Source organism: Stegastes partitus, unplaced genomic scaffold (genome assembly GCF_000690725.1).
Source record: "Stegastes partitus isolate 25-593 unplaced genomic scaffold, Stegastes_partitus-1.0.2 Scaffold38, whole genome shotgun sequence".
NCBI lineage: Eukaryota > Metazoa > Chordata > Actinopteri > Pomacentridae > Stegastes > Stegastes partitus.
Window position 1 is genome coordinate 1186776 of NW_007577769.1, and position 11393 is coordinate 1198168.

General features: G+C 41.4%; 1 protein-coding gene across 1 annotated transcript; it reads right to left on the minus strand.

Annotated features, from left to right (window-relative positions):
* Positions 1-445: 445 nt before the first annotated feature.
* Positions 446-10312, minus strand: prrg2 (proline rich Gla (G-carboxyglutamic acid) 2). The gene is made up of 7 exons (XM_008303448.1): positions 9984-10312; positions 9790-9886; positions 5246-5418; positions 4839-4872; positions 4191-4314; positions 2088-2231; positions 446-841 (listed from the first exon to the last, which is right to left on the minus strand). Exons 1-7 carry the CDS (start codon positions 10026-10028, stop codon positions 802-804), a joined length of 657 nt encoding a protein of 218 aa, XP_008301670.1. The 5' UTR covers positions 10029-10312; the 3' UTR covers positions 446-801.
* Positions 10313-11393: the final 1081 nt, after the last annotated feature.

An 11393-nucleotide genomic window follows, 5' to 3' on the forward strand; every position in this document is an offset into this window, starting at 1 on the left:
CTGCTGCTCACACCATAGTAAAGCTATTTTCCCTCATTTTGTTCACAAGACGCCATTTTTAAGAGGAATGACTGGGCTGGCGCCCCTCCACCCCCCACCTAACGCGCGCGCGCACACACACACACACACACACCAACACCCTTCTCTCTTTCTCTCTCTTACCCACACGGACACACACGTATACACAATTTGTCATGCACGGCAAAGCAGTGTGTTGTAGTGTTGTAGCTGGTGGAGGATTGTAGAAATGAGTCTGATGAAAGAGCTCAGCTTCTGCAGCCAGTTGTATCTCCTGTAATGAACTGCCATGATAAACAGCAAACACACGAGTTGCAACATGTAAAGAATGATGTGCTGACATCCTCCTGAATCTAAGTGAATACACTGTACTTGTATTACTAGCTTGACAAGTTACAAGGAATTAGAAGAGGACACGAGGCATACATACATTGGAATGTAATTTATTACAGCTCATATATTGTGCCCGACTTTTTGAACAACCAATATCCTTTATGAATTGTCTTATTTGACTCTGCTCAAATGTACACAGCACAGTTGGGTGTACAGTACAACCACAAAAATGAACCCCACCCTCAGCTGCACCCACTTTAAAGCCTCACGTCTGTAGTGGACAGACTACTGGCAAGTCAATATGCACATCATACTGTCAGCAGTGTCCAGCCAGGATCAGTGTTTTAACTTCACTCATAAATAGAATGTACTAAAAAACAAGCAATAATTAAAAGTTCACTCAAACCACCAGAGTCCATCAGGCATTATACAGAGGCTCTGCCAGCCGCCTCATTCCTCTCCAGGATCAGCAGGCTCTGATGGCGCACCCCTGTGGTCAAAGAGAGGAAGAGTCTTTGTGAACATTCTGCATGGTAGTGTGATCCATGAAGGTCCAACCATTTTTGTTCCTAGAGAAGGGCTCAGGCTTCACCAAGAGAGGGCTGCAGCACACTGCAAAACCAGCTACTGGCGTGGATTGATGAATACAGAACATGGCAGTGAAACTATCCGAGCTGCAGCATCAAATAAGGTATCGAGTCACAAACATCCACCACAACTGACATTGCAATACCATATACGAGATGGGCAATGCAAAGGAAGTAAAAATTTATCAATGAGAGATGGTCAGAAAAGTTATTGAATCATGTTGTTTTTCTATGTAATTAACCATTTCTTAACCGGTGTAACATTTCTTCTCCTTGCTGTTGGTATTGTGGCTGACCAATGCCACACCTTTGTCAGCTGTTTTAATTGTTTTGCCATCCATATGTTCACCAAGAGCCAGCCAGAACCTGTTGAACTAAGAACAAGAGTTGTGGGTTCCATGGCTGTGTCCTGATCCAGGTGGTTTGCCAGCTGAGCTGACCCTGTTCAGCAGTGTTACTTTCTATTTAAATTCCAATTGGGTTTAAAACAAACCTGAAAGCCAAGCAAAATGACTAAAGATTCAAATCTAACATATAACTGCAAACTAATGTTTGTTTTCAAAGCAGGAGGGGACTATTGCTTATTCAACATTAATTCTTTATTGTGTTATTTTGGGAGAAAATACTCTATCTGTAACAAAGTTAATTTGGAAAAAAAAAAGGTTTGTGGTTATCCTCTAATGTGGACTGATTCCTTTAATGAAGCTGGAGAGGTTTCAGTTTTTCACTTATGGATTAAATGTGATTAATGAACTTAAGTGCTGTTTGAAAGTTTAAGTAATGTTTTTCACCAAGTTGGTGCTACATGTTGATGTTGATATGTCGCTTCTAATGATGATGAATGACAATGAATTTTGTTTGCTTGTGTGTTTGTTGATGTAACATGGTGGGTAAATGGTGGTGGAAGAATGAAGCAGTCAGATATTAAATATACAAGTGCTTCTGTGTATTTGGGCTAAAGTTTGTTGCTACATGGTAACAATCAGTCTGTTTATTATTTTAGTTTGGTTCTAAAGCTAACTTTGTGTTTTTTATCCTGGTCCTCACATGTATCTTTCTTTTCACAGGTTTTTGGTGAGATTATTGACCACAGTAAAGACTGGCCTGGCTCCATGTAAAGTGGATGTGCATACTGGAGCATCCACTTACCCGGAATAGGGTGGTGGTGGGGCATCATGCTGCCCACTGCGAGTCAGAGCCTCGTTGTAGCTGGGCAGACCTGGAGCAACGATCCCAGCCAGCGGCACCGTTTCTGGTAATGGATGCATATCTGCTGCCATTCTCACTGGAGCTCTAGACCAGCATGCAGCACAACATAAAGAAATCAACAACGGTTCAGTTCATCTATACATAATCAAGTGTAATGAAAACATGAATGTGTTTGTAAATTCAAAGGCATATATATATTTAATTTCCTGTTATTGCAGATTGTTTTGTGTACAAGTAGAAATTTTCCCCAGATGTCAGCGCAACAGAAAATATCTGAAGATCAAAGATTAGGATTCATGATTCTAAAGATAACAACATGCAAAACAATTGTCATGTGACCAACTGAAGCAGAAATAGTGGGAGTAGTGCCAGACCAGTGTTTGCAATGTAGGCTATTGTTACGCTGCTAGCATCCTGGTTACATGGCAGGTGCTTTGAATCAGATTTACTCTGAGTTTTCATTAATATACTGTAATTGTAAATGATGGTTAATTGGTTTGTTTTGTTTACTAGCAGCCAGGTCTTCTCTGCATAGTTAAAAGATCAGTTGGCCAAGCACATAAAAAATTGTATACTGGATGCATGCTGGGCTGCAAGGTGGCTCAATGGTTAGCACCATCGCCTCGCAGCTGCAAGATCCGCGGTTCGCCAGCTTCCCCTCATAGTCCAAAAACATGTTGAGGCTAATTGGAGATTTTAAAGTGTCTGTAGGTGTGAATCTGAGTGTTTGTCTCTAAGTGTAGCCCTGTGATAGACTGGTGACCTGCCCCGGGTGTCCCCTGCCTTCACCCTGAGTCAGCTGGGATAGATTCCAGCCCCCTGCAACCCCAGTGAGGATTGTATAGATAATGGATGCATGCTGGATGAATACAGAATTTTGAATAGGCTGCCGATATATTAACATTAGAATCCTAGTAGGGTAATTGTCTAAAATAAAGAGAGGCAGAAATACACTCTCATGCGTAAAGTTACGTTATAAGAGGTGTTAACCGGGGAATCAGACAGCATCTTTGCTGTGAAACACTGACTTTCCCACTTACATACAGCATTCGGCGCCCTCCATAATTATTGGCACCCCTGGTTAAGATGTGTTAAAAGCCTTAAAATAAATTCAATTTTTATTGCAGAAGCAAACTTTCACACTGAAAATTGTAGAAAAATGTAACCTTCAACTCAACTCAAATGAACTGTTGGCAAAAGGGGGTTGTACAAAGTATTAACATCAAGGGTGCTAATAATTTTGGCACACATGATTTGATGTAAAAGAATTATTTTTTTTAATGTGGGATTTTTTTCACACTGAATAAATGCACTTGAATTAAAGGTTGGATTTCCCTCTTTTTTCATTGTGGTCCTATATTGTTTAGACAAAAACTGAATTTACTAGAAGCTAAAGAACACATCTTAACCAGGGGTGCCAATCATTATGGACGGTGCTGTAGTTGCATTTTCTTCTTGTTCACCGACTACCTTCTAACAGTGTGGACTCAGATTAATCTACCAAACCTTCAGGTACCTCTGTAAGGCATTTAACCTTCTCTTACATGTAGCAGTCCCTTCGGGGGCTACCATTAATATTCATTCTTAAAGAACATGAATTTGTTCTGCAAATTTAATGTAAATGTGTTAATTTGTTTTCAAAAGAGTTTCTCACTGAGAAATTAAGACTTCGTTAAGACTAAAGTTCATGGGGTTTACTGAAGTCATCAAATTCCATTACTTGATTTTTCCCCTCTCTCATGGGGGGGGGATTCGTTCCTTCCCACCATTGCCGACCGTTTGCTCAGAGGGAGTCCAAAGGCAACTTTGCATCGTTGGGTTCTCTGTTTAAAATTTGTAAGGTCTTCACCTTACTATGTTAAGAGCTGTGAGATGACATATGTTGTGAATTGCGCAATACAAATAGAATTGAATTAAACTGAATTTAATTGAAATGAACTGAATTATGGACCACAGTCACCATTTTGTTCTACATTCCTAGGTTAGCTGGCTCAAAAAAGTTTCCTAGCACGTTTCACATCAGATTAAACTTAGTGAACTGACCTCTGTCCACCCTTGTTCTTGGCTTTGTAGCAGTAGATTCCCAACACAGTGGCAATAACAGCGGTCACTAGCACAGCCAAGATTCCAGCCACCAGCCCCGACACATCCACTCTGGGTGCATTCTCTTCAAAGACAAACATCGTTAACAGCAAATCACTGTTTCTTCAACAGCTCTCACTAATCACCACAGCTATGACTCCAGTCATGTCTGTGTTCTGTGTGCTTAATTTGCTTTTGCCATAAGTGAATTAGAATAAATGTGCAAATTCCACTTTTTTCACATCTCCATGCAACACAGTATACGACATTTGCTTCACCGTAAATTCTCGATTCTTGCTGCAATTTCTATCTTTCTGTTTGCAGCATGGTACGAATGAGATGTCCTCTGTTGACAGTCACTCAGGAGAACAGTTGGGGATTTGGAGTAGTAAACAGGATAACCAAAGTAAGGAGTACGCCTTTAACCAACTAGATATAATAAACAAAATATTAACAATTTGGAAATTATAATGCTGATTGTAATGCATGTATGCATGTATTCTTATGCACGTATAGTTTACTGTGAAAACACTACACTCTGATGAATGAGCCCAATACAAAGACCTACAGAACACATGAGTGAAAAACATTCATCTTTTAAAGTATTACCTTGATTGTTGATATATGTGGTCCAAAATAGATCCTAAAAATGTGAGCAAAAGAAGATTTAGTTAGGTAGCTTTAGTAAAATAATCCTCCTTAAGACCATTATTCCCAAAGAAGCAAAATGCTTTGTATGTTAATTAAATACTACATTTAAGTGATGGTTGGAAAAGGTACTGTGAATTGTCATTGTTTCCTCCACTCTGAAGCTGGTTTCTTCATAAAATATTATTGCAAAATATTCTTGTCACTCTTCTCACAACTGAGTGATGTTATCACCACCCCAACCTCAAGGGTGGCGCGAAATTAAGGGTTGAAATGAGATTCTCTGTTTAGGTAAATTCAAAAACACGGGAGGATGCTGTATCCAAATGAGAGCACTGTAAAGTGACAGTCACCACCACCAGCATTACCGTCTGAGCGTCGTCCTCGAAAACCTCTCTGGCCTCCTCATAGCTGCACTGCTCTTCCAAGCACTCCCTCTCCAGATTGTCACGCACAACCAGCTCAAAGTCCCAACTATTATAGAGCAGTGAGCGGGACAGGAAGGATGCTGCTGGCGGCCCTTCAACAAACACTGGGTCCCCTGCAGGATGCATGGCATTTTTACTCATAGAAAATAAAGTGAAGTTCAGCAACAACCCTCGCACACTATGACCTGATGTGAAAATACTACCAAGAAATGCAGCCTGTAAAAAGCGTGGTTTTCATGCAACAATTGTTTCAGCTGAAGAAGTAAACTACATCTTTTTAAGTAACTAGTGGGCTTGGGCCTGTTACACAAAGCAGAGAGGTAAAGTGTGATGGTATTAACAGGCGAACTAGCGTCTTCATAGCCCTCAGCGAATTACAATTTCAAAATTTGTGAGACATTTACTAAAATTTGAAAAAAGGAAAGAATACAAGTCAGTGATTTAAATGATGATTATAGTAAAATAATAATAAAAATGTCATTGTAAAATAGTCTGAAGAGAAAATGAATGTGTGAAAGGGAACCTAAAGTAACTTCATCCTATTAGTCAAAAGAATAAATAACCAAATAACACATGAAACATACGGCGTATTTTTGCCAACAGGGGAGAGCAAAATGTAAAATTATTACATCCTTCAATTTTCACAATGAGATACATTTCACCTGCAATGCTGTGCTTGAAAAATAATATGCACGGTAATATGAGCAAAGCCATACAATGAGGTGGAACATGGCTTCGGAATGATTAAGATTATATGTTGAGCCTTTAATTACAAATAACTGAATACTTTTTTCTTTCTAAATCTTAAGCAAGGACCACACCATCAATGAGGAGCACATGATTGTTTATTTGGTATGTGTGATTTTGATGAGAAGTAAGGTAAATGATGTGGAGAAGCCTTTGTTAGGGATCAAGAGCAGCTTCTGGGCAAGCAAACACCATAAAAGCCCCATGAAGAATAAAGAGAATACTGAGCATTGCACAGATGTTAAGGGTTGGAGAGGGTGCAAATTTGGTAAACCTGTCAAGACCAATGATCCGAGGCTTTACTCAGGGTTCTGTAATAGTTCAGCTGGATGCTGTCAAAGCTGTTCCTATGCAGAAGGAGAGGCCATGCAATAAGATAGGTTAGATCCCACACAGTAAGTGAACACGCTAAAGTGCAAAAGGAACAAAGCTCGAGTAGCAACTTCACTGGACTCGTGAACAGAGGGCCAGAAGAAGCATTTAGAGATTTTTTTTATTTGTATGTGATATGCTAGGAGGTAATAGGAGCTTAGGTGTGTGTCTGATTTGAAAGACATTACAAGGATTGGAATGCCATCTGTTTGTTTTGCTTTGCTTAAGTGCGTAAACCAGACTGTCTTTTGAGAAACTGTGAAGGCTGAACACAGTATGTGGTGATCTGCATCAAATTCAGAGATCGGAGGAAAATGGGAGACGGTAAGAGGTGGACGGAGGTGATTAATTGGCTAAAGATCTTTAACAACTAAAGACAATTTAAAGTGTGTTGTGTTGAACCTGAGAATAATTCTCCAAGACACTGACACCCTGAGGTAAACCTCTGTAGTAATTATTTTAAATCAAGAGGGACAGATGGGCATCAGAGACAAACCTGGACGTAATGACTACAACAAAAGATGGTGAGAGTACTTTGGACCAATAATGTACCACAATGGATCTTTTGACCATGTCTGTCACCAATAAAAGGGGCAGTAAGGATTATTAGGTAAAGTTTGTGACTGGCTGAGAATGGTGGGACACCTGAAAGTTGTCCCGGTGGGGACTTGGTCATGGTAGGAGACCACAGAAGTCTAGTTGGAGAAGGTGAGGTGACAAGGGAGCACTGAGTTTAGAAAAAAACTACTTCATGGTGGTTAAATCATAAACTGAATGTGACGAAGGAGGACATACAACTAGAAAATCATCAAGGAGATGGACCAGATATAGCGTTTGTTAATATTGATTAGGATCTAACACGGGGCTTTGAATGAGTGGAACTGTTGCGGGCCACTGTGCCGCCCAGTGTGAGCCTTATTGGACAGTGTTTAGTTGAAGAACGGGCTCAGCAAATGGGAGAATATGAACAGGTGCAGTTCATCTTTAAGCAACTTGTGGATCTGGCAACTTTGAGCCAGAAGCTGCAATGTGAGGCAGCAATTACAACGAGGTGCAACTGGCAACCTACCTGCAGTCGCTGTATGTGTCGCCTACTGACACATACAGGAGAAAATTGATACCATCAGGTAAACTTACAGGCTCATGAACTGGTTATGCAGCTCAAAGTGAACCTGGCTGCTGAAGAGGGAAACAGAATAGTGAAACTGGCATCCTGTACTGGTGATAAAGCATGAAATTGCTGGAACAAGGGGACAGAAGACAGGAAGGCAAAGCACTTCTATGGGAAATGTTTCATTGACAGGTTCAACAAGTATGAGAACTTAAGTGTGGGAGGTGTTGAGTGAGTGCGTTTGTAGGTGGACCTGAAATCCAGATCGGTCATGACTGAACAAGACAACAGCTGTGTCACGTGACTTAATATTTAGCTTCCAGCTTAACTATAGCCGAGACATTTCATAACGAGGCTGGATTTGCAAATAGTCGTAATTCAATTCTTTTTCGTCTGAAGAACATTTCAGATAAACACAATGATATTCTGGGTGTAGTGGCTTGCACTGTCACCTCACAACTAGTCTGACTCACCAGATGTAAGTTGCGGTTTGAGCCATGTGGCTTCGTCCTTCCTTCCGCTCTCAGTCTGTTACCGACCACAACAACGGCCGAAGAGCTACCTAGCCCGCTGAAACAAAAAACTTCCGAGGATTTGGATCATGCACTAAGGCAGTCCTGCTAGATTCCCGCGGTAGGTTATGCATTTTAAACACAGTTCTCCTGCCTGAATGTAAATATTCCACCACAACTACTCCACTCGCCACTATTTTGAGGGAACGCTGAAGCTCGCTTAGCCCCGCCCACGACGACTGTGATTGGTTAAAGCAATACAAACAATCCTGAGCTTTTTCCGCCAACAGCATCCAGACCTTCATCCATCCATCCATCCATTATCTGTACACCACTGGTTCCTCACTAGGGTCGCAGGGGAGCTGGAGTCTATCCCAGCTGACTCAGGGCGAAGGCAGAGGACACCCTGGACAGGTCACCAGTCTATCACAGGGCTGCACTTAGAGACAGACAACCAAGCCCACGGACAAACTAGAATCCTGTGGGAGGGAGCCAGAGACCGAACCCACGCTGCACGGGGGGAACATGCAAATTCCACGCAGGAAGATCCCACTGTCCTAACCAAGACGGGACTTTCTATTAGATACACCCGAGCCACCGTGCAGCAGCGTCCAAAGAACGTCTGTTTGTGTGATTAGTCAGTAATGGACTGCGACCTGTCCGGTGTACTAGGGAGGAAGTTTGACACACCCATATACCATTATACCAGCGGTGTTGATACGATGGATGGACAATGGCGCTTATCTCGGGATAAATGCGGGGTTTCCAGTGTTAGATATCTACAGCAGAATTATGGCAAGTTGTAATTGCAGTGGTGAGATATATTTCTAACTAGTCCTTAATCTCACCAAGAAAACCACACTATCATTTTTATGTCTTGGTTTAAACAGGAGGCTTGAGCAGATGACTTCTGTAGTGTAGGTGTTAAAAGTACCTTGAGAATAACTTTGACAGGAAGGGGCCACACAGATCGGATTAGTCGCACAGATGAATGGAAGAAGAATTTTGAGGAACAGATAGAACTGATTAGATGATCTGGATGAAGGTGAGTCTGGCTGTCTGACTGTCCCTTGGTGCCTTCAGTGTCATCTGACCTAGCCTGTCTGGCACTATCCTGATGATGTTTGCGTGTTTTCCTGAACAGCATGAAGTGGATCAGCCGAAGCCGAGCCGGGCTAAGGAGCCAGAGGTCCATGGTGGAGACGACTGAACAGAGGTGAGTTCATTTGATTTTATTTAACTTTATATCAAAGGACAAAGATGGCAGAGACTTGATGGCCCATACGGCATTCTGTGGATGTAAACTGGAACAAAGAGGTGCGCAGGACAGGTGAGCATTTAAAGAGACATGACAGGAAAATTAGTTTTCGAGGTGTGGTCCTGCTCCTCAACTTCATCTCCTAAATTTGACTCCTCTTTATTTATATACATGTGTTGATTTTCTTCAGAAACTGATGGAAGCTAAGAGCTACACAAGTGTTGGATTTTGACTGTATGCAATATTCCTGTTTTCCATTTTCCTTCCCATTGTCAGTGAACGTCCCATTCAGTTTCACTATAGGTGAGACAGCGTTTCTTTCATGAAACTCTCCAATCGTGATATTCTCTTATCATAATTAAAGCTCATAAATGTGAGGCTCACTTGTGACTATACAAGATGCTCAATGTTCCACGTGCTACTGACAGGTTTTTGCTTTGGACAGCCTGCGTAAAGACGCGCTGTAGGAAGAAGAGCTGCTTACCTCGGCCGGGTCTGTAGGGGACCGAGCAGCGGGCTGTGTGCAGCAAGGACACCAGTGGAGTACACACCGCTGAAAGGGCTGCCAGTGAAGCAAAAAACTACACAGAAAATGACAAGGAAGAGCTTTTGTGGAAATCATTCCAGCGCGTCCGGGCAGGACCTTCTCATGCAGAAGATGAACGTTTTAAAACTCACCCGTACAACAACAGTGATGCCCCATGTGGCTGCAGTTCGCTCCATCTGTAAAAAAGCTCTCTGGACGAAAGACGCCACTTATTCTTCTAGATTTCCAGATTTAAGAAGAACCAATATCATCTAAAATGGAACTTCCTTGTGCTGCGTTGCGTTGTAACTGCCGGGGCGCAGTGTTGTGTTGTTGATCCTGAGACTGACAACTGTTCAAACCTGTTGGACAACATACCAGCTGAAGGAAGGGACGGCCACTAATCTGTCTGTGTGAACTTCACTGTTCTGTTGACTGCTGCTGAGGACAACTGCTCTTCCACAGACACGCTCACAACACTAAATTCCAATTTCTGTCACACTAGAAAAAGACAAATAAGTATCGCATAACTTTTTTTAACAGTAATATACTTTAATAACTGAAACATTTCACAATATAAGGCAGTAGGCTGTATTGTTATAACCTAAAACTGCTTAAATGAGGTGTGGCAAGAGCAGATAAACTGAGGAAGATATCATTAAGTGCTACTTAATGCTTGGGTTAAGACATGGTGACATTCGCTTGGTAATAAGCACAGTTGATTGCATTGTGTCAAGTACACATAGAATGGTTATGAAATGCACGGGCCAGTACAGAAGGAAGCATCATTTCCCATGAGTCAGCTGAAGGGACCCTGAAGGCCTCACGTATATATGACTTGGAACAATCATTGAGCTCAGTTTGGAAAAGGAGTATTTATTTTAGTTCAATTCTGTAATTTTATTTCAAATTATTGAAAAGAAATGGACTTATGAGCTCTTACATTAAAAATTGTCCGAGCAGAGGGAGACAGGGCAAATCTTGCCATCCACCCAATATTTATCAACATGCCACAACCTGAGGGACACTGAATGAAACACACACACACAGGTTGTAGTTTGGGGAGATGTAAAAAAGAATAGAATTGTATACTTTTCAGGGGATTTATTATTATTCTTATTCCTAAGAAGAAGAAGAATTGTATCAATGACTATACATACAGTGAAGTTTTACAGAAAACAGGGTATATTGAGTTGGCAAACAACACACATCTACCTTACATTGCCACCGTAACTGTCTTTAAAAGTAGCCTTTAACTTATTGGCATTCAATAATGACATAAAGTAAGATCATCATCCAGCATTAAAAAGAAATATGAGCCACCAGGTCGTGTTAGATGCTTCAATTTCCCCATGTTCCTTATAACTGACAGCAGTACAGTGCTTTGAAATGGAAAAATATTTGCAACTTCACCAATTACATATTGTTCAATGGAGGAAGGGGTGTACATGTAGTTTTAAGAATTTCCTACCAGGTAATTTAACTTTTCAAATGGAGAAATCATCCATCCATCCATTATCTATACACCGCTTAATCCTCACTAGGGTCATGGGGGGCTGGAG